General features: G+C 44.3%; 1 protein-coding gene across 4 annotated transcripts in view; it reads left to right on the top strand.

Annotated features, from left to right (window-relative positions):
* Positions 1 to 24,294, top strand: part of LOC109923498 (TGF-beta activated kinase 1/MAP3K7 binding protein 1) — a 137,806-nt gene that overhangs the window by 53,488 nt on the left and 60,024 nt on the right. The window contains exon 1 of one of the 4 annotated variants that reach the window (XM_048617319.1): positions 23,917 to 24,018. The exons of 2 other annotated variants lie outside the window; for them this stretch is intronic. Coding sequence is in view for 1 of the 2 variants with exons in the window: in XM_048617316.1 (XP_048473273.1) it covers positions 24,104 to 24,120 (17 nt within the window). In the remaining variant the exon portion in view is untranslated. Of the gene's footprint in view, positions 1 to 23,916; positions 24,019 to 24,100; positions 24,121 to 24,294 lie in introns of those variants that run through there. One more of the 4 variants, XM_048617316.1, reaches the window with a different exon arrangement.

A 24,294-nucleotide genomic window follows, 5' to 3' on the forward strand; every position in this document is an offset into this window, starting at 1 on the left:
AAGTGCTCATCCACCTACCTTTTAAAAGTTGTGCTGTTACCCACCTCAACTATCTTCCCAGACAATGCATTTCCAGACCCCCCACCCTCTCTGGGTGAAAAGCATTTTCCTCAAATCCCTACTAAACCACCTGCCTTCCTCCTTTAAAAGTGTGCTCCTTTCTTACTGGCCGTTCGATAAAGGGAACAGCTGCTTTCTGTTCACCCTTTCTATGCCCCTTGTAATCTTATACACTGTTTCAAGTCCTGCTGAATCTAAATGCTCCAAAGAAAACAATCCAAGCTTATCCAGCTTCTTTTCATAGCGAAAGCACTCCAGCCATGGCAACGTTTTGGTGTATCTCCTCTGAATGCCTCCTGCCCCCCCCTTAAAAAAAAAACTCTCATTTACGTTGTTTGCATTAGAATAATAAGGCTTCTAGCCAATTCCTCTTCCAGCGTACAGATGATTCCGGATTCCCCATCCTGTGTATAGCCAATTTCCCATTCCCCATTCCCATTCCTGTATGTGGATGATTCCCCATTCTGCATGTAAGCGATTTCCCCATCTACATGTACAGAATTCCCCATTTCCTATTCCCCCACCTGCATATAGCCAATTCCCCCATTCCCCATCCTATTTCCAGCCGATTTCTCATTCCCTGTCCTGTGTGTAGATGAATCCCCAATCCCCATCTTGATTATAACAGTTTCAAAGAATAATAAATTTGTCAGTGATTTTCATAGAACAGAATTTGTATGGTGCAGAAAGAGGCCACTCAAGTCTAAAGAGCATCCCACCTCATAACCTTGCATGAGGTTTTTAATCATAACCAATCCACCCTAACCTGCATATCTTTGGACAGTGAGATGGAACTGTAGCACCCAGAGGAAACCCACATAGACGCACAGAGAATGTGCAAATTCCACACAGATAGTCACCCAAGACTAGAACCAAACCTGGGTCCCTGGTGCTCTGAGGCAGCAGTGCTAACTACTGTGCCAAGAAACCACCCCATTCCATTCACAAAACCATGTTGACTCTGCCCGGTTATATTATGATTTTCTAAGTGTCCTGCTGCTACCTCCTTAACAACTGTGATGGTCCCAGCTGATGTTATTATTGGCCAAGTCAGATCACAGACTGAAATCTGGCTTGCTAGATTATTTTCAAAATTCACTTACTGAGACTGTCTTTCACTGAAACACAGGCACAGAATGCTGCTGATGTCATTTTAATAATAACCTACTTCCTAAGTGGTCTACACTATCTCCCTTCTTCAGGAGAAAATGTTTTATTCTTCCACCAGGACCTTGGTGAACTGAAAGTTATGGGTCTTTCCACTGAGCAAAAATAAAATCAATTCCTGATCCGTCTAACTGAAAACAGGCTCATTGAGCTGTACAGCATGGAAACATACTATTCAGTTCAACTTGTCCGTGCCAACTAGATATCCTAAATTAATGGGGGAGGCAATGACCTAGCGGTATTATCACTGGACTGTTAATCCAGAGCCCCAGATAATAGTCTGGGGATCTGTGTTTGAATCCCACCACGGTAGTTGGTGGAATTTGAATTCAATAGATATCTGGAATTAAGAATCTAATGACAACCGTGAATCCATTGTCAAATGCCAGGAAAAACCTATCTGGTTCACCAATGTCCTTTAGGGAAGGAAACTGCCATCCTTCCCTGGTCTGGCCTACATGTTACTCTTAACTGTACTCTGGGCAATAAATGCTGCCTAATCAGTGATGCCCTCACCTGTGAGTGGATGAAGAAAAAAAATCTAGTACCTTTTGCCAGCATTTGGCCCATATCCCTCTAAACCCTTCCTATTCATATACCCATCCAGATGCCTTTCAAATGTTGTAATTATGCCAGCCTCCACCACTTCCTCTGGCAGCTCATTTCATGCATGCACCACCCTCTGCATGAAAAAGTTGCCCCTTTCTTATCTTTCCCCTCTCATCTTAAACTTGTGCACTCTAGTTTTGGACTCCCCTACCCTGGGAAAAAGAACTTGGCTATTCACCCTATCAATGCCCCTCATGATTTTAAGAACCTCTATAAAGTCACCCCTCAGCCTCTGATGTTCCAAGGTAAATAGCCCCAACTTATTCAGCGTTCCTTATAGCTGAAACCCTCCAAACAGCAATGCTCCTGAAGTTTTACTCTCTCCATTCATAAAACTCTCCCAATACAAACAACTTCCCATTGCCATTCCAGGGTATCTCTTTTTGTCTCACACTGTGTTTTTGTTTAAAGGCAAAAGTCCCCAGAAGTACTGATGAGTTAGTCATTAAACCCTTTCAGACTTTTGTAAACGTACACTAAAACCCACATGCCACTAGTTCAAAATCCAAACTCTAAAATCAATGATATTAAAATATATATAATTCTCACACCTTACTTCACAATGGATTCCACCGTTTTACTAAAGACAGATGTTAGACTAACTGGCCTACAGCTCCTTGCTTCTTCAACCCTTCTTTCTGAAATGCTGAAGTTTTTCACTCTTCTGGAATCTTCCTAGAATCTAGTGAATTTTAGAAGATGACAAATAATGCATCCATTATCTCTGTAGTTATTTCTTTTGTGACCTGAGGATACATTCCTAGGGGTTTTGTCAACCAAGTGCCATTATTTTTCCCAGTACTTCATCTCAAGTAATCAATGCTTTCAGTTCCTATCTTCCTTTTTGTTCCCCTGTCCTGCCTTTCTAGTATTGCGGAGCTTTTTTTCTACTGTGTAGACAAAATATTTATTCAGTGTCTCTGTCATTGCCGTGTTTCCAGAATTAATTCTCCAGTCCCACCTTGTCTGGGGCCAATACTCACTTCTTACTTGAGAAAGGATGTATTGGCACTGGAGGGGGTGCAAAGGCGGTTCACTAGGTTGATTCCGGAGTTGAGGGGGTTGGCTTATGAGGAGAGACTGAGTAGATTGGGATTATATTCATTGGAACTCAGAAGATTGAGGGGGGATCTTATAGAAACATATAAAATTATGAAGGGAATAGATAAGATAGAAGTAGAGAGGATGTTTCCACTGGCAGGTGAAGCTAGGACAAGAGGGCATAGCCTCAAGATTAGAGGGAGCAGATTTAGGACTGAATTGAGAAGGAATTTCTTCACCCAGAGAGTTGTTAATCTATGGAATTCCTTGCCCAGTGAAGTAGTTGACGCTACTTCAGTAAACATTTTTAAAGAAAAGGTAGATTTTTTTTTGAACAGTAAAGGAATTAAGGGTTACGGTGAGAACGCGGGTAAGTGGATCTGAGTCCACGAAAAGATCAGCCATGATCTTATTGAATGGCGGAGCAGGCTCGAAGGGCCAGACGGCCTACTCCTGCTCCTGGTTCTTATGTTCTTTAGCTACTCTATTCCTTTTTTTTTATCCCTGTAGAAGCCTTTTGTGAGTGTTATATTATTATTGTTATATTTTTCTCATACTGTAATTTCTCCCATTTTAAAATCATCCTTTGCTGGTTTCTAAAGTCTTCACAATCTTCTGGACTGTCACTAATCTTTGTAGTATTGTACATCATTTTTTTCAACTGGTACTACCTTTAACTTCCTTGTTTAGCCATAGATGCTGATCCTCCTCATTGATTCTTTCTCTCCCAATGGAACATATTTTTGTTCACAGTTATGCAACATATTACCTTGCCACCATCCTTTCTTTCACCTTAATTTTCCACTCCACTTTAGCCAGCTTTGCCTTCACACTCTTGTAATTCCTTCTTGTAATTTCACTGTGAAATTGAATGTTTGCTTTATCCTGCCTCATTAACAGATCCAAATTAGCTCGTGCCCTGATTGGTTCCAGAACCTATTGTTAAAAGAACTGTCCTGAATACATTCTATTACGCCACCCTGCAGGATATCTTAGTTTCATCCAATCTGTATGAAGATTAAAACTCCCCATGATTATTACAATAACTTTTTTTCAAGGCCCCATCATTTAATCGCTTATACTTTGCCCCACAGTGAATCATAAAGTTTTTAAACAATAAATTCTCTTGAACCTCTGAACCAAGTTCGTTTCTCACTCTGTCAAGCTTTGTTAACAGAACAATCCCACTTCCTTTTCTTGTACTGATCTGTCAATATCCTTGAATATTCAGGTCCCAGCCATTTACCCCTTAATTCTGTCTCTATTTCTCCAATCTGACCTCATTTGGAGGTGCACTGTTTGTAAACTGTGTGTCTTTTTCTGTCACTAGGTTGTCATTACCGATGTCCCTACCCTGTACCAAAGCTAAATTTCTGAAGAAGGGTCCTGACCCGATACGTCAACTTTCCTGTTCCTCTGATGCTGCCTGGCCTGCTGTGTTCCTCCAGCTCCACACTGTTATATCTGTACCAAAGCTTTGTCCTTTCTGTTTAACTTTTCAAATCTCCCTCATGTAAGCCCTCCCTCCACTATCTAGCCCCTTATCTGACATAATATGAGGGAGCTTAAAGCATTACACTGTAAATTTAATGTAATGCCTAGATAAGGACAAAAACCAAACTCACCAATCAGGTCTCAGTACCTGTGGCTGCCTGCCTTTGATAACAGCATCGTTGTAAAAGTCTCCTTCTGTGAAGAGCTCCACCTCCCTCATGACACCAAATTCTTTACATTACTAAAGTCCCACTGTTAAGCAATAAAAACAGAAAATGCCGAAGAAACTCAGCAGATCTGGCAGCCCGGACTCAGGACTTAACTCTGTTTCTGCAGAGCTCCAGCATCTTCAGTATTTTATTTTTATCTCGGTATTCAGTCAGACTCTACCTTCTAAGAGCTCCTCTTGTGCATCTGCCACCTGCATTTACACAAACTTTAATTCCAGTGAGTTGAGGCAGCTGCAGCTTGCTAGGGACCACTTCTAATCTACTCAATCTACCTAGGGGCATCTTGTGACAGAATGGTAGTATCCTTACTTGTGAACTAGAGACCTGGGTTCAATTCCCACCTGCTGCAGAGGTGTGTAATAACGTCTCTCAGAAGTTTAATTAGACAATATTTAACCAGCTACCCAACTAATTGCAGCTGCCTCTAGAGATAAGCTGATTTATTACTAAGAGTAAACTACAACTGGCTCCTGCAGTTGGGTTAAACTCAAACGTGACTATATTTTAAAAAGCAAACACCCCTTGCAACTTGCCCAGTCACCAAAATTCCAGAGTTAAGCAATCATTCACCATGAAACTTACCAGAGTGGATGTGGGGCTGGAGTCACGTGGACACGAGCAGGTAGGAGAGATAGCAGGCAGTGAGAAGACCATCAATGAACCCAGTCCCAGTCCCAGTCACAGCCTCTCTTGTTTGACCTCAGGACCCCAGCCCAGTGGTGGGAATAGAGCTGATAGGATCTAGCAAGGGACCACAGGGAGTGTGGTCAAGGGGCAGGAGTCAGGTATACCAATGGCCAAGTTCCTGGGGTAAACCAATAACTTTGGATTCTGTCTGGACAGGATTCTCAGCCATGTCTGACCCATTTCCCACAGTTCTGACCTCATCCCTTCCTCACTCTCCCATATCAATGATAGGGTTCCTCTTGACCTCACTTTCCACCCCAGCAGTCTCTGCATTCAAAGGATCATCCCCTGCCATTTCTGCCACCTTCAGCAGGATACCACTGCCAAACACATCTTCCCCTCTTCTCCGAAACTGTTAGCATTCCACGGGGACCGCACCCTCTGTGACATCCTCATCCACTATCACTCCAAATGCTTCCTCATTCCCCCATGGTCCTTTCCCATGCAATTGCCCATTCACCTCCTCCCTCCTCAGTGTCCAACGCCCTAGGCACAGCCTCCAGATGGAGCAGTGATTCACTTGTACTTCTTTCAACCTGGTTGTCTGTACTCGCTGCTCATAATGTGGTCTCCTTTATACTGGTGAGACCAAACACAGACTGGGTGACGGCTTTGCAGAACACCTCCTCACTGTCAGTAGGAGTGACCTTGACCAACCCCCGCCACCCACCCCATTTGCTTGCCATTTCAATAAACCATTTGTTCACATGAACATTTCTATCCTGGGCCTGTTACAATGTTCCAATGAAGCCCAACTTTGTAGCCTGGAGGTTTCAATATTAAATTGCACAACTTCAAGGCATCATTATTTCTCTTTTGTCACAATTAATAACCGCTTTGTCTTTTGCACTGGGCCTCCAAACCTCTCACACTTCCTCCGCTTCTGTCAAAAGTATAAAAACCACCATTTTCTAATCCCTTTAAGTTCTGAAGAAGAATCACATCTGACTTGAAACATTAACTTTGTTTCTGTCTGTACAGATGCTGCCAGACCTGCTGAGATTCTGCAGCACCACGTTTACAGTTCTGAATTCCCTCTGTCCCTTTCTGTTCTCACCTGAACTCCTGCTTATTCTGCCCCTTCCCCTCTCCTCCGCCCCCACGTCTCTGTGTACTGCTGTCCCTGTCTCAGAAACATGTTCAGAGTTGAGTACATTTATGGGTGGCTAACAAACCTGATAAGAGTTTGTGCTGAGTAAATCTTGTTCTACCTAGCAGTTGAACCTTTATTAAACTACATCAGGTTTTGATCTGTTTTTGGAAACTGGCCATGAATGAAGTGCTGAGAAAGACTCTGAAATGTAACGGATTAATAATTAAAACAGTTGCTGAATTAAAGGGTATTCGAGCTGGTGAATGCAGTTGCTTGTCTGTTCTGATAGAGTTTAACTGTCTTTCTGACCAGCTGGATCATTGCCATTCACACAGCCCTTTCCCTCTACTTTACACTTTTCTCTTTTCGCACTCTCTGCAATAAGCAGCATCTTTGGGTCTTTCTCTTCCACAGTGCTCTCATCAGGCTCCCCTCTCTGCACTATGTTAAACGTTGATTGTCCTTTGTGTTCCTGCACAGATGTGGATTCAAGAGAGCCTCCATTGTCACAGGAACAGCTGCATTGCTCACTCACTGTGGATCATTTTATCCAAGCTAGCTGACCAGAAAGGAATCTTTAAGGAAAGAAAAGATCACTTGTCGCTCTGTTCACTCACTGCACCCTGCGGTCCCCCTCACCGTGTCCTTCAGTTCCCCTCACTCCATTTCTCCACCTGTCCCTACCCTGCCCTTTGGCCTCAGATAAAAATCTAACAGGGAATTCGCAAGAAATGTCTTCACAGAGTGAGTGGTTTGAATGTGTTATTTGTTACCCCAAAGAGTGTTTGAAGTGAGAAGCATAGTTGTATACAGGAACGTAAGAGCCTGCCTTGCCATTCAATATGTGCATGTTAACTATTGCCACTTAACCAGGCCATCCCCATATCCCTGAACTGACTGGGAATCAGAAATCTATCAATCTCCACCTTAAACCTACTCAAAGGCTGAACTTCCATGGCCCTCTGTAGCAGAGAATTCCAAAGGTTCACAACCCTCTGAGTAAGGCAAATTCTCCCCATCTTGGCCTTAAGTGACATCCCCTTTATTTTTAACTAGTGTCCCCTGGTTCTAGACTCCCCAGTGTGGAGAACTTATGTCTCCCCATCTATCCCTTTTAAGTATTTTTTAAGTTTCAATGAGATCACCTCTTATTCTTTAAAACACTAGAGAATACAGGCCCGGTTTGCCCAATCCCTCCTCATTGGACAGTCCCAACATTCCAGGAACACGTCTGGTGAACTTTTGTTGCACTTCCTCTATGGCAATAACATCTTTCCTGAAATAAGGAAACCAAAACTGTAAACCATACTCCTAGTGCAGTCCAACTTATCTCTTACATAACTGAGGCACAACTTCAGTATTTGTGTACTCAAATCCTCTTGTAATAAAGGCTTGTAATAAATTCCATGAGGCTTCCTAAGGAGAAGTAGGGGATTAGGATCATTTGAAATTTTGTGATTCCTCTTTTGTGTGTCACCTCAGGCCCAGATAAAGATCCCATGTTCAGGATTAGGATTCATGGCGAATGACAGAACTAGCTTATAGTAGAAGAACCTAAACCTGAGGAACAAAGTTTACTTCCAAGCAGAGGATCATTCAGGGAAAGGATTTGCATTTTCTTTAGGCCCTTGAGAGGAAGGTACCATGCAACCACACTCTATTCTTTACTCTAATAAAATACTTGACAAATTGGAGATTCCCATGACTAACTGCAGAGGAAGGGGTCAAACTCAAGATGTGGAGAAATGAGCAGAGAGACCTGGCCCTGGCACATCATGATCTTGGTACAGGGGAGACAGGGATACATGGATGTTGATACAGTGAGGCTAGTAATGTGGTATCAGCAGAATCATTGATATAGATCTTTTAATGTTGGCTTTCTCTGCTGCTAAGTCTAAATAATTCTCAAAGCATGAGTTTTTGTAATGCTTTTCACAGTTGATGTCAGCAGAATCCAACCCATCCAAAACAAATCCAACAAATTCAACTTGGCCAAATACCACCCCATCAGTCTACTCACGATCATCAGTAAAGTGATGGAAGGTGTCACTAACAGTGCTATCAAGCAGCACCTGCTCAGCAATAACCTGCTCAGTGATGCCCAGTTTGGGTTTCACCAGGACCACTCAGCTCCTGATCTCATTACAGCGTTGGTTCAAACATGGACAAAAGAGCTGAATGACAGACCTTAACATCAAGGCTGCATTCGACTGAATGTAGCATCAAGAAGCCCTTGCAAAATTGGAATCAATGGGTATCAGGGGCAGACTCTCCACTGGTTGGAGTGATACCTGCCATTAGGCAAGACAGTTGAGCTTGTTGGAGGTCAGTCATCTTAGCTCCAGGACATCTCTGCAGGAGTTCCTCAGTAGATTCTTCGTCCCAACCATCTGCAGTTGTTTCATCCATGATCTTTCCTCCATCATAAGGTCAGAAGTGGAGATGTTCGCTGATAGCACCATTTGCAACTCCTCAGATACTGAAGCAGTTCATGTTCAAATGCAACAAGATCTGGACAATATCCAGGCTTAGGCTGAAAAGTGGCAAATAACATTTATGCCACACAAATGCCAGGATATGACCATCATCAATAAGAGACATTCTAACCACTGCCCCTTGACATTCAATGGTGTTCCCATCACTGAGTCCTCCACTATCAACATCCTGGGGTTTACCATTGACCAGAAACTCAATGCCATATAAACACAGTGGCTCCAAGACCAGGTTAGAGGCTAGGAATACTGTGGAAAAAATTTACTTCCTGAGTCCCAAAAGCCTGTCCACCATCTACGAGGCACAAGTCAGGAGTGTGATGGAATACTCCCCACTTGCCTGGATGAGTGCAGCCCCAACAACACTCAAGAAGCTTGACACCATCCAGGATAAAGCAGCCACTTAATTGCCACCACATCCAGAAACATCCATTCACTCCACCACTGATGCTCAGTACACACTGCTGCTACTATGTACAAGATACACTGCAGAAATTCACCAAAGGTCTTTGGATAGCGCCAAACCTGTGACCACTTCCATCTAGAAGGACAAAGTCAGTAAATACACCACCCCATGACTGGGAAATATAGTGCTGTTTCTTCACTGTCACTGGGTCAAAATCCTGCAATTCCCTCCTGAATGGTATTGTGGATCTACTTACAGCACATGGGCTGCAGCAGTTTAAGAAGGCAACTCACTACCACCTTCTCAAGTGCAGCTAGGGGATGAGCAATTAATGCTGGCCAGTCAGTGGCACCTACGTCCAATGAATGAATAAAAAAAATTCCAGTCCAGCAGTAACACCCATTAAGACCTGATCAGCTCAGACAGTATTACAGCTCCTGAGTTACTCTTTCTGGTAGCCAGGAAATCCCTGACCCAGAGTACTTCTGTGCCCTTACCACCCTCAATGCTTCTTCTAGTTAATGTTCAACATGAAGAAAGGAAAGGTGGTATGTAATAATCAGTGGGAGGTTTCATTGTCCATCTTTGATCTGATACCATGAGACTTCGTATGGTCTGGAATCAAAGCTGAGAATTCCCAGGGTGATTCTCATTGGAATGTACAGTACTGTGCTACCATCCCTGCTGGGACTGTCATGCCAGCTGGAATCTGGTGGTGCTTGGGAAATCTTCTTTTATGCTTTTCTTCTCTTAAAAAGCTTCTTCATTTTTGCATTTCACTGGAGCCCTTCATCCCTGCAGCCATGTCATTATAATCTCCTTTGCACTCTCTCCCAGGCCTTCATCCTCGGTAATGTGTCTTGTCCAGAATTTGTCAGATTATTCAGTGCTTAACATCTGTGCTTTGGAACTGTTTTTCTCTGTTTATAAGGCTATTTATGTTGTATGGCGTTTTAATGACTTTCTCAACTTTGTCCTGCTGCTTTCAAAGTTCTGATGCATGTCCAGTCACCAATCTCTGTTACTGCACTCCCTATGTTCAGTTTGGTTTGCATTTTTCTCTCTGACAAAGTTCATCCCTTCACACCTCTGTGTTAAACTGCATTAGCATCAACTGTATGGGGAACCTGGATGTCTATGTCCTACATGACGTTTGTTATAACATTGTCACTATTTACAACTTTGCAGAATTTTGAATCTACAAACTTTGAAATTTTCCCTTGTATACCCAATCAATCATTCATTAATCATTAATATACATCAAAAAGAACTGTGGCTCTCCCACTTAATCCCTGGGACACCACCACAGCATCTCTCCACTTGGAAATACCATAATTCAAACCTTCTCACGTGTCTTTGCTCTTATTGGAGGAGATAGAGATGGAGGAATTTGTTAATGTTATGAGTCCGTGCAGTTTCTAGCACGTGTGTATACGGCAATCTCCACAGAGAGGTTAGCGGCCATCATGAAGAGCCCAGTCCAGTGGTCTCAGTGTCTGCCAGCTATGCTAATGGTCCTGCACTCCAGTGCTATAGCCATAGGTGCTCAGCAAGAGGACAGACAATGGACCTCAACCTCAGTGCAAGCGCCCCTTGCTCTCAGGGAGGTAGGATGGTACCAACAACCTCCCGCCTTATAGAGTTATGGAGTTATACTGGACAGAAACAGATCCTTCAGTCCAACTGATCCGTGCCTACCAGACATCCCAATCTGACCTAGTCCCATTTGCCAGCACTTTGCCCATATCCCTCTAAACCCTTCCTATTCACATACCTATCCAGGTACCTGTTAAATATTGTAATTGTACCAACCTCCACCACTTTGTCTGGCAGTTCATTCCATACATGCATCACCCTCTGTGTGAAAAAGTAACCCCTCAGGTCCTTTTTAAATATCTTCCCTCTCACCTTAATCCTATGCCCTCTCTCTTTGGACTCCCCCACCCTGGGAAAAAGACCTTGGCTATTCACCCTACCTCATGATTTCATAAACCTCTATAAGGTCATCTATCAATCTCTGACACTCTAGGGAAGATAGTCCCAGCTCAATTTGAGCTCTCCCAATAGCACAAATCCTCCAGTCCCAGCAACATCCTTGTAAGTCATTTCTCCACCCTCTCAAGTTTAACAACATTTTTCCTACAGAAGGGCGACCCAAATTGTACACAGTATACCAAAAATGGCCAAAACATGACCTCCCAACTTCTGTGTTCAATGCACTGACCAAAAAAGGCAAGTGTACCAAATGCCTTCTTCACTGCCCTGTCTATCTGTGATTCCACTCTCAAAGAATATTCCCCTTCACCCCGTGATCTGTTTGTTCAGCAACACTCCCCAGGGCCCTCCCATTTACTGATTCTGCCTGGCTTGCCTTACCAAAATGCAATACCTCATATTTATCTAAATTAAACACCATCTGCCACTCCTCGGTCTGTATGATCAAGGTCCCATTCTAGTCTGAGATAATCTACTTCATTGTCCAATACACCATCAATTTTTCTATCATCTGCAAACTTACTAACTATACCTCCTATATTTACATCCAAACCATTTATATAAATGACAAAAAGCAGTGGACCCAGCACCAAACCTTATGGCACACAGCTGGTCACAGGCCTCCAGTCTGAAAAACAATCCTCCACCACTATCTTCAAGCCAATTTTGGCTAGCTCTCCCTGGAATTTGAGGAGGAACCACATGCAGGGCCCCCAGAAGCTTCCTCTTAGGACACTCGAGATGATTCCAGCCCCCTTCCTAATGTGATGCTGACAACTGTAAAGGTCCAAGCCAGAGGTAAGCCTACATTTGGACAGGGCACTCTCCAGCAGGCCTGGGTTCCCTGGACCAAAACTCCCCCCAGGGGTGACCAGCTGAGTTGTCTAGGACCAAAGGGTCAAACACAGAGCAGGCTCCCTCCAGTTAAGCTGTGGATGCTGGGATTGGACTCAGGCATGAGAAAGGAAGAATATAACTTACCAGGTCATCATAGGTATCATTGGAGATAGCCTGGCACTTTTTGTAGATATCTGTTCACTTGCAAAGTTGAAATGTTTGCTCCAGTATAATGTTCACTGCGGGACCTGGTGAAGTTACAGCCCAGCGAGAGATGCACAGCCTCTTCGCAGATCCCAGGGATGAAGGAAGTTATCATGACCAAGCCTTGCCTATCCCTCACGAGCGACCAACTTCTTCTTTGTAGCTAGCTTCACAGATCAGGGATCCCTGAACCCTGCTGTTGAGGACTGCAGCCAAAACATTACATGTGGACACCACTGAGGCTGAACACAATGTGTAAGGGAGTGTGCCAGGGCCTGGCTGGGACATTTCATTCCACCTTGTGAGTGAGAGCAGGGAACCAGTGATATCTCTGCTGAAGATGTCACACGACTCTGCTGGAAATGTTCTTTCTACTTACTTGCTTTTCAAGGGCGTGCTCTGTCATTTGAGGCAGTGAGGTATATAATGGCAGCTCACGCATCCACTCACCCGACTGTGCGTCAGTCTGTCCAGAAAAGCTGCCTCATCCAGGTCCAATGTTATCCTACAGGATGCTTGAGCTTTTCACAGTAACTGAGCAGTCTGTGTGCACACAGTCAATGGTTACCGATGATGGAATGATCAGAAGGGAGATTCCTCAGCATTGCTCTCAACCTGCTGCCTATGCTGAGAGACTTCGCTATACAATACTCAGGTGTGATATCCTGATAGATACCTTTAGTGCCATATTGGTGCCCTTTCTCACTGACAGTTGCTTTTCCCCTAACCATTAGTGAGACATGTCTTATGTACACACTTGAAAGTGGGATCATGTGAAGATAGCAATTGTACAATCCAATGAATAAGGAGACATTTAGTCAGCAACAGAAAAAGTCAAAAGCTGGAACAGTAACAATGTTCACATCTCTTAGATGAGGGAAGTGAAGGGATGGTGTCTATATCTGCAGATGACACAAAGGTAAGTAGGACCATATACCGTGAAGATGACCTAACAGGATAAAAAGTGATACAAATAGGTTGAGTGAGCGGGCAAAAAATTTTGCAAGTGGAACATAACATCAGAAAATGTGAAGTTGTTCTCTTTGGCAGGAAGAATTAAAAAAAAGTATTATTTAAACAGACAATGACACAGAATTCCAATGTACAAGAGGTTGATGTGTTCTGGTGCATGACTCCCAATAGGTTGCTGTGAAGGCACAGCTTGTAATCAGGAAGGCTAATGAGATGCTGTCCTTTATTATGAGAGGGAGTGAACATAAAAGGATATTGTGCTTCAATTATGCAGGCACGGCATTGCTGAGAGTGCATTTCAAATACTGGGTGGATATTACTAAGGCTTGTAAAGAAAAAGGATAGAGCAGCATTGCAGGACAACTACTTTGATAATGATACTCCAAAGGAAACAATAAGGGACAGAGTGTAAGAATGCAGAAAACAGCAGCATGGTGTGGGAGTTGGTGAAGCCCATTGTGGTTCATTGTGACCATACCTGTAGGAAGTGTTGGTTGCTTGAGGAACTCTGGCTCAGAGTTGATGAACTGGCGTCTGAGCTTTGAACACTGTGACACATCAGGGAGGGGAAGAGTTACTTGGCTACTGCGTTTCAGGAAGCAGTCACACCCCTTAGATTAACTACCTCAACTTCGGTCAGTGGTCAGGAACTATGAGTGAGGCAGGTCCAGGAAGATGAGATTTAACCTGGTGTGAAGACTTCTCCTCATTAGTAACTCTGTTGGTGTTGCATGAGGGGTGGTCCTATAATCAAATAGGAACCAAGACAGTTTGGAATCTAGTGAAGCTCTAGGCTGTTTCTTTAAGCCTGCCTTCAAAGTTTGCACTGCCCTTTCTGCCAAACCAGTGGTATGGAGCTGTTCTTATATGTCAGATACCATTCGACTGTGGGAAATACTCTTAACTCCCTGCTGGTAAAGTATGGTCTGTTATCTGTGACTAACACTCCCGGGAGTCCATGTGTTGCGAAATATGCATTTTTTTTATCATCATCCCCATGTTTGACGAATGATCTCCACGCACATCCAGCCACATTGAGTGGGTGTCCACAATGACTAGTCATATTGAGCCCATGAAAGGACCTGCATAATTGACATGTAACCGAGTTTGGGGTTTACCCGGCCATTCCCACAAATGTGGGGGAGCTGCTGCTGGTACCTTTTGTCTTTGTTGGCACTCCGGCACTGCCCTACCAACGCAGCTGTGTGCACATCCAGTCCTGGCTGCCAAACATAACTTCTTGCCAATATCTTCATTTTAGAAACCCCTAGATGACCCTGGTGGAGCTCAGCCAATACCCGGCAGTGATCTTTGCTTGATACAGTCACTCTTCCTCCCCGTGATAATTTGCCGTCCTCTACTGTGATTTGGTCTTTCCGGGTCCAAAATGGTTTCAGTTTCCTCCCTAATAGCATTGTGTGTCAACCCACAGCAGGAGGACTGCAGCGGTTCAAGAAGGCAGCTCACCACCATCTTCTCAAGGGCAACTAGGAATGGGTAAGAAAAGCTGGGCCCAGCCAGCGATGCCCACATCCCACAAATGAATAGGAAAAAAAATTCTGGTCATTCTGATGGCCCTTTGATATCCCCCATCACCACCAGCTGTTTCAGTTTTGCCAGGACCCGATCCTTCTGCATCCAAAGTCTGATATTGTCAGCTGTGACTGGAAGGGTGTCCAGAAAATTTAAAAGCATTACAGACTCTTCTGGTGGCAGTACCACTGTGTGTGTGTGTGTGTGTGTGCTGGGAGTACGGGGCGTTGGGGGGGGGGGGGGGGGGGGGGGGGCTTCATACATCTGCATTTGCTATTTGGCACTGCCTTGTCGTCTTTAAGTAGACCTAGCAGGGGTTTGTGGTCCGTTATTATTAGAAATTTACATCTGTAATGATATTGATGGAACTTCTTGACTCCAAATATGACTGTCAAACCTTCCTTCTCTATCTAGACATATTTACACTCTGCATTTGCCAAAGTCCTAGATGCATACGCTACTGGGCATTCCTCTCCATTGGGCCACCTATGAGCTAATACGACCCCGATGCAGTACAGGGAGGCATTGCATGTCAATACCAAATCTCACTTGGGATCATAGTATGCCAACACCTTAGAGGATGATAGCTGTTTCTTCACTTCCCTGAAAGCTAAGGCTTGGCTCCAGGACCATTTCCAAGGCTGACCCTTTCTTAAGAGTTGATGAAGAGCTGCCAGGACAGAGGCCAGGTTATGTATGAACATTCCGTAATAATTCACCAGCCCAAGGAAAGACCTAAGCTCTGGTACAGCCATGGGAGCCAGGGCACCTTTGACTGCTGTCACGATATCTTCCAACGGGTGCAACCCAGTCTTGTCAACTCTATAGCAAAAGTAGGTCACCTTGGTGTGCCAGGAACATATATTGTTCCCTTCTAAGGTGTACACCCACCTGGGAGAAACATCTAAGGACTATGTCCAAGTTCTCTAAGTGCTCCTTATTGATCTTCCCTGTTATTAGTATGTCATCTAGATAAATGGTGACCTGGGGTAGACCTTGTAAAATGTTCTCTATCATCTGCTGAAAAGTTACACAGGCTGATGGTACCCCATGTGGCAGTTTTAAATATCAGTACAAACCCTAACGCGTATTAATTGTAGCATACTTTGGGGACTCTTCATCTAACCACAATTGCAAGTACGCATGACTCATATCCATCTTCATGAAGGACAGCCCCCCCTGTCAGCTTTGCGTATAAATCCTCTTTGTGAGGGATTGAGTATTTATCCAGCTGAGATTGTTAAACTGTTTGTGTAAAATCCCCACAGAGGTGAACCAACCCGTTGGTCTTACAATCGATATGATCGATGCTGCCCATTCCGCAAATGGTTTGATGATTCCTTTGCTTTCCAGCCTTCTGATTTCTGCCCGTAAGGAAAACTGGCACTGGGCAGGCCTTGCAGAATCGTGGAATTGCTTTCTGGTCAACGCACAAGTTAGCCTTGGCTCCTTTGATTGTCCCTAAACCTTCCAGAAAAACTTTGGGATATGTAATTAGGACTTCACTCAGGCAGCCATTTTTGAATTGAAAAATGTTGAGCCAATCTAGATGAATCTTTCTCAACCAATTTCAGACAATCAAGCTTTGGCCCAAGCCTTTTATTACAATCAGTGGTAACTGAACCAGCTGCTTCTCATAAGAGACTGGAACCGAAGTTGTCCCCTTAACCTGTAAAGGGTCCCTGGTATTGCTGAGGTCTTGCACAAACTTAAAGGTTGGTTCCAGAGAGAATTTTGTTAAAGACTGGTTCTGCTACCACTGAAACGGCCATGCCAAGATCGACTTCCATTAGAACCGGGTGACCATTTATCCAGATATTTATTTTGATTGGTTCTGATTTGGATGCTGCTAAGCAATTTAACTGTTCCAAACCAGATGTAGGTGTGCACGCTCCTGGATACAGGCCTATGAGTTCTCTGATGCAGTTTAGGTCTAGTGGGACTCTTGCTGGCAACAGCTACAATAGATTGCTGGCCTGGATCCTGACCATTTGGTCAAAGCTTAGATTCAGCCTTCACTCAAGTGGTGTTCCCCAAGCTCAGTCAGACTGGTGAGAGTGTACACTCTCATCGGAATACCCTGCAACTTGTATGCTCCACTTGCCCACACTTTCCTATGATAAAGTTGGAGTGCCTGTTTGATTTCCAGTTGGACTTCAGCTAGTAGGCACTTTTGCATGGTTACATCATTAATTCCACATACTAAATGGTCTCTTAGCATCTCATTAGGGACTAAACCAAAGTCCCATGCCTCTGTCAATTGTCGTAACCAAGTCAAAAATCCCAATTCAGATTCCCTTGGTTCTCGAATTTCTGATAGCATCTCAGAATTAGAGGAGGCTTGGGGTTGTAATATTCTGTAACTGAATCCATCAACCCTTGAAAGGTTTTAGTATCTGGTGTCTCTGGGAAAGTGAGGCTCCTAATAACCTAAAAAGGTGTGGGCCCACAAGCTGTCAGGAGCATTACTCATTGTTTTTCTTCTGCCCCAATGTCATTTGCCTGGAAAACAATAATGTAGTCTTTCCACATTCTGGGCCCAGTCTTCAATGTCAGAATCAAACACATCAAGCTTCCCAAATAATGGCACAACAATAAGTCAAACAATCTACTTAGAGACACGACAACAAAGTTCTCACTGTACTGTCATAAAATAAACTCAATCTTAAACCAAGAAGCAGAGTATTGTCTAAATGCTGAGAGATTTGGAAGTGTTGATGTCCAAATGGATGTCATAGGATGAGTCAGTGAAAGCTAATGTCAAGATGCAGCAAGCAATTTGGAAGGTAATAGGCATGTTAGCATTTATTGCAAAAGGATCTGAGGACAAGAGTAAAGATTCCTGGCTTTATTTGTATAGCAGCTTGGTGTTGCATAGAGTTCTGGTTTCCTTACCCAAAGAAGGAAATAATCTCTGAAGAATGACTGCAGCAGAGATTGACCAGATTGATCCCTGGAATTAGCATTCCTGTCCTGTGAGGAGAATTTGACAAGACTTTTGCGATCTAAAAGAATGAGAGGCAATCTCATAGATACTGATAGAATTCTTAAATTAGACAGGGTGTTGCAGACAGGCTGGAGAGGCTCAGAACTGGGGATCATGGTCTAAGAATACAGGGCAAGCTATTTGGGACTGAGATGAGGACAAACCTCTTCACTGAGGATGGTGAATCTTTGGAATACTCTGCCCAAAGCCTGTGGTATTTTCATCAGAAAATGCATTCCAGAAAAAGACCGACAGATTACTAGATGCTACTATCAGGAATTGAGGATTAGCACAGGAATGTGGCATTGACATCAATGATCAGCCATGATCTAGAATGGCAGGGTAGGCTTGAAGGGCTGAATGGTTTCTTCCTGCTGCTATGTTTTTAGGAGGATTGTTAGCAGACACAAGGTTTATGGAATGGGAAGTTTGTTAGCAGATACAGTTTAATGTGGAGAAGTGAGAGCAACAGTTAAATACTTTGAGAAGTGACATCAAAGTATGCAAAGTCCCTAATTTACCAGCCTGATGGGATCATGTGAATAGAAAACACTGACCAGATTCCTGAACTATTGTTTATTGTACAACAGTAAATTCTGATCACAGGTAAACAGCTATGAGCTATCAACATATGGCTCTACTGAACAACTGCAAGTCCTTTTAAAATCCCAAAACATACATATAGATAGATAAAGACAAGCATCAAATGTTGGTTTTATGGGCGGAGAGAAGAGAAAACTAGACACCACAGATCAATAACACTCGACCACAAGGTCACTGAAATGATCCTTTAGCATATCAAGACTTTCTGTTCTTCAGTCTCCTTTCTCTGGGCTCTTTTCATTGCTTCACAGGAAGCACAGGGTGATGGGTACACACACTGCAAAGTCTCTTAGTTATTGCTTAAAAGGAACTGTTTACAGCAACTGATGGGAGAAAATAACTGGCTTTTCTCAGGTATTTTTACTGCAAAGAGAGCGAGAGACACGCACAGATATGCACACACACAGACAGACACAGACAGAGACACACACATACATAAGACAGGCAGGCACACACAGACTGACACGGACAGACAGTCAGACAGACACATACACACATACCATTTGCCCTTCCAGCAGCCCAAAGGCTGTGTTGTTACTCCCCGCATTGTTCACACTCACAAATTGTTCAGTCTCTGAAGAACCAGATGACTTCTTTGGCATCCATGACTGGTCACAATTGTACAAACCAATCAGTTAGTTGTTGCCAGCCAAATCACACTCTGCACATACACACACACCCCCACAACCTCACCATGGGGGTGGGATATTTACAAGTGGCTTCTCCCACTGCTTGAACAAAGCAGCAGTGTAAACACCATCCGCAAAGAGTTTCAGTAATTTGCTTTTTAAAAGTGCAGCAATTCCTTTCACTGTCCCTGGTTTTAAAACAGTCCTTTTCCCATATTAGCCCAATCAAAAATACAGAAATAAAAAGGATATGGTCTTTAGAAGAGTAAAAAATGTAATGATAAATACATATAGGAAGTAGTTAGATCAGTTACATAACTGTCTGAAGTTTCATGCATCACAGAAACATTACAACACAGGAACCCATTTTGTTTGTGACTGTTTGAAAGAACAGGGTCAGTTTGTTTCACATCCTTGCTATTTCCGGTGATCCTGTACATTTCTCATTGTCCAGAACATGTCGAACACCACCTTACAGTTCTAGGTGGAATTAGGTTCTTGACTTTTTTTGTCTAGTTTACCAGATCCCAGCGAAACAAAAAAATCTGGAGGTATATCAGAATACCCACAGTGTGGAAACAGGCATTTGGCCCAATAAGTCCACACCAACTTTCCAAAGAGCATCCCACCAAGGCTCATTCCCTACCCTATGCCTGGTGGCCCGCATTTCCCATGGCCAACCCACCTAACATGTGCACATCTTTGGAGGAAACCAGAGCAAACCCAAGGAGAAAGTGTAAACTGCACACGGACAGTTACCTGAAACTGGAATTGAACCCAGGTCCCGTGAGGCAGCAGTGTTAATCACTGAGCCACCATGCTGTCCATTCTCTCACCTCTGATTAAAAGGCTTTGTCCAATGGTTTTAAATTTACGATCTTTGGCTAGTGACCCAGTCCCCAGTGGGAATAGTTAAACTCTAACTAAACCTCTCACCTTTGGAGTCAGATCAGGTTCGTAAAAACATTAACAGATTTTTACATTAGGCTTTGAAGAGAGGGCACACTTGGGTCCAGGTTCTGTCTTGTCTCATGTCAATGAATGCATAATCCCTAATTATCATTGCATCCCTTCATTCAAAAGTCATCCCAAACTCATTCCTTACATTTCTCTTTTCTAAGGAAAACAATCCTAACTTTTTTCCAACATCTCCAAACTCAAGCCCCTTGATGCTGACAACACTCCATTAGACCTCCTTTGGAGTTACTGCCCAGATTTGTCCCCAGTCTGACAGCTGAGGTCTAACCAGAGATGTTCAACTTGCAGAATCCCACTCATTGTCATATTAATATTACTCCCCAATCTGCATCCATTCACACTGATCTGCTTTGCCTCATTCACCATTCAGCTCATCACCCAGAAGTCCAGAGCTATCCTCAGCATTGTCTACTACTTTACCAAGTTTCATTGTATCCAAAAACTTTATAATGCTGCTGGTTGAAACAGTAACTCACAAAGGCTATTGAACTGAAAAACCACATCAAAGCAGGTATCAGTCTAAGAACGTCTACCTACCACCTGTTATTTGAGCCAATTTGTTTCAATACATCCATTTTTCCCTAAATTCCATGGGTATCCATTTGAATAGGCCCTAAGGCTATAAGAGGGTATTAGGTGTGCAGAGCAAAGTACGAGGAGTTCCTGGGACTAGTTCACTGGGGTTGTAATGTAATGATTATAAGGTCAGCCAGCTGGATCTCATAGAATATGATTGTCGCTGTTAATCTGGTCCAGTCAGGGAGCCCTGGCTGACAGATATAAGCAAGGGTGTCAAAGATTCTCACATTCTTTGTGCTAACTCTGACGAGGCTGTGCCAGAGTCAAGGACCTTCCACGTGTAAATAAAGGATGACTTGGTGATGGGATACCAGCCTCCATGGAGTTATTTCAGGAGAATGAGAAGGAGAGATTTGATTCAGGCTTGAAACATTATGCTGGTTTTTGAGCAGGGAAAGACAGCATCCTTTTGATCAGCAATGATCGGCCATCATTTTAAAATGCTGTCAGATTGAGGGGAAAGTTTAATTAAGTCAGGAACAGTTTACCAGAGAGGGGCAGGGACTTTCGGGATCTTTTAAAACTGAATACATATTTGAAGTAGAGGGATACACCAGGCAATGGAGGGGGGTGGTTGCGGGGGTTGGTGGTGGAGGTTTGCAGTAGGGGGAATGGTATTCTCATAAATTCAGCAATGAATAAAATCAATGACTGTTCAAAAAGATATTCGTTCATCCTTCATTCTCGCTTAGAGTACAAGGAGGGAGCTTGTATTTGAGGCTGGGAATAGAGGCTGCGCTAATCTGATAAAATAATACATTGTGGGCTTGTGTGAAATAAATAACAGGAAGTTAGGAGGAGATTCCTGGAAATGGGAATCGCTACACGTTTGGAGTCAGGTACTTATGTATCCACGGTGGTATTGTGGTAACAGTCACGGTTCATGAAATCTCTCTGTCAGCAGCTTGGGGAATCTTCACAAACTCCGAATTAAAGGAGACAAACTCCCAACTGATCTGGAGGTGGGCACAACGAGAGAGGTCCAGTGTGCAAGGGGGGTCTTTATGGAGACCAGTCTGTTGGATGATTTGTTAGTAAACAAGCTCCATGCCTGCCCGAGCACACACTATGGCTACGTCAGCTGTATGCTGGAACTGCTCACTTCGAGAAGCTGGTGTTTGCAGGTTGCTGGATGTGGGAAATGAAACACTGTGACTGGCAGGAACCCGCAGATTAATAAGGGGGATCTTTTGAGTCCATTTGGGATAGGAGTCATTTTCTCTTCCTAAAATGGATGTAAAATACCTGCCACCCATCTGACAGTTAGACAGACATTTAATCCTTTTTAATTAGATTTTTAAACATTCATTTGTGGGATGTGGGAGTCGCTGGCTGGGGCAGCATTTATTGCCTGTCCCTAGTTGCCCTTGAGAAGGTGGTGGTGAGCTGCCTTCTTAAACCGCTGCAGTGTATGTGCTATGACTGACAATGTTGTTAGGGTGGGAATCCCAGGATTTTGACCCAGTTACAGTGAAGGAACAGCAATATATTTCCAAGTCAGGACAGTGAGTAGCTTGGAGGGAAGTTTATAAATGGTGCTCTTCCCATGTCCCTGCTGCCCTTGTCAGTGGAAGTGGTTGTGGGTTTGGAAGGTGCTGTCTGAAGATCTTTGGTGAATTTCTGCAGTGTATCTTGTAGATGGTACACGCTGCTGCTACTGAGCATCGGTGATAGAGAGAGTGGATGCTTGTGGATACAGTGCTAATCAAGTGGGCTGCTATGTCCTAGATGGCGTCAATCTTCTTGAGTTTGATGGAGCTAAACTCTTCCAGGCAAATGCGGAGTATACCATCACACTCCTGACTTGTGCCTTGTAGATAATGGACAGGCTTTGGGGTTTCAGGAGGTGAGTTACTCACACAGTATTCTGAACCTCTGACCTGCTGTTGTAGCCACTGTATTTATGTGATGAGTCCAGTTGAGTTTCTAGTCAATGGTAACCCCCAGGATGTGTGGAGTTTGCACATTCTCCCTGTGTCTGCATGGGTTTCCACCGTGTGCTCCAGTTTTCTCCCACAGTACAAAAATGTACAGGTTAGGTGGATTGGCCATGCTAAGTTGTCCATAGTGTCCAGGGATGTGCAAGCTAGGTGGATTAGCCATGGTTAAAGTGGATTTTTGAGGATAGGGTAAAGGGCTGGATTTGGCTAGGATGTTCTTCTATCAGGCAGACTTGATAGGCCAAATCCCTTCTACACTGGTGGGATTCTACGATTCTATGAAGGTCATTGATGAAGCAGCTGAAGATGGTTGGGCCTAGGACACTACCCTGAGGAATTCCAGCAAAGATGTCCTGGAGCTGAGATGACTGACCTCCAATAACCACAACCATCTTCCTATGTGTCAGGTATGACTCCAACCAGTGGAGAGTTTGTCCCCAGTATCCATCGATTCCAGTTTTGCTAGAACTTCTTGATGCCACACTTGGTTGAATGCAGCCTCAACATCAAGGACTGTCACTCTCACCTCACCTCTGCAATTCAGCCCTCACATTCATGTTTGAACCAAGGAGCTGACTGGTCCTGGTGGAACCCAAACTGGGCATCACTGAGCAGGTGCTGCTTGATAGCACTGTTGATGATACCTTCCATCGCTGTATTGACTATCAGGAGTAGACTGATGGGGTGGTAATTGGCCAGTCGGGATTTCTCCTGCCTTTTGTGTACAGGACATACCTGGGCAATTTCCCACATTGTTGGGAAGATTGTTGCAACTGTACTGGAAGAGCTTTGCTAGGGGAGCAGCAACTATTGGATCATAAGTCTTAAGTACCACTGCCGGAATGTTGTCAGAGCCCATGGCCTTGGCAGTATCCAGTGTCTCCAACTGTTTCTTGATATCACGTAGAGCGAATTGAATTGGCTGAAGACTGGCACCTGTGATGCTGGGTGACCACCGGAAGAAGCTGAGACGGATCATCCACTTGGCACTCCTGGCTGAAAATTGTTGTGAATGCTTTAGCCTTATCTTTGTCCCTGCCTGCTGCAGGTGGTGAGGGAACTAACAAGAGGCGAAAAACATGCTCAACCTCATCGTCACCAATGCACCAGCTGCAGATGTATTTGTCAATGACAGTAACAGTAAGAATGAGGACCTTTTAAATGGAGACAGCGGTGATCCTTTGAAGGGAAGACAGAGGGTGGTCCCTTTAAAGGGGAGATTGGGGGCAGTCCCTTTAAGGGGATGCTGGGATGGTCCCTTTAAAGGGGAGACTGGGGTGGGCCCTTTAAGGGGTGATAGTGGGCGGTCCCTTTAAGGAGAGACTGGAGCGGTCCCTTTAAGGGGAGACTGGGGCGGTCCCTTTAAGGGGTGATAGAGGGCGGTCCCTTTAAGGGGAGACTGGGGCGGTCCCTTTAAGGGGAGAGTGCGGGTTTTCTGCGGCGGAGCTCGAGCTGAATGTGAGGGACTGGCGGCGGGAGATGGGTGAGTGACAGAGGGAGATCCCCCCCACTCCGCCCCCCTGGGGATGTGTTAGTGACAGAATCCCCTCCCCTGGTGGGGGGAGAAAATGGCTGAGAGACACAGGTACCCCCCGCCCACCCCCGGCGCGGTTGTATCCGGCTCCGGTTAATGAAAGCTCGGTGTTTGTTTACGGGGCCGGGCCGGGGGTGCAGGCGGTAGAGAGATGGTGACCGGCCCCATCTTTACACAACCACCCCCCACCGCTGCACCCTCACACATACACACACCCCCACCCCC

This window comes from Rhincodon typus, chromosome 37 (genome assembly GCF_021869965.1).
Source record: "Rhincodon typus isolate 14 chromosome 37, sRhiTyp1.1, whole genome shotgun sequence".
Lineage (NCBI taxonomy): Eukaryota > Metazoa > Chordata > Chondrichthyes > Orectolobiformes > Rhincodontidae > Rhincodon > Rhincodon typus.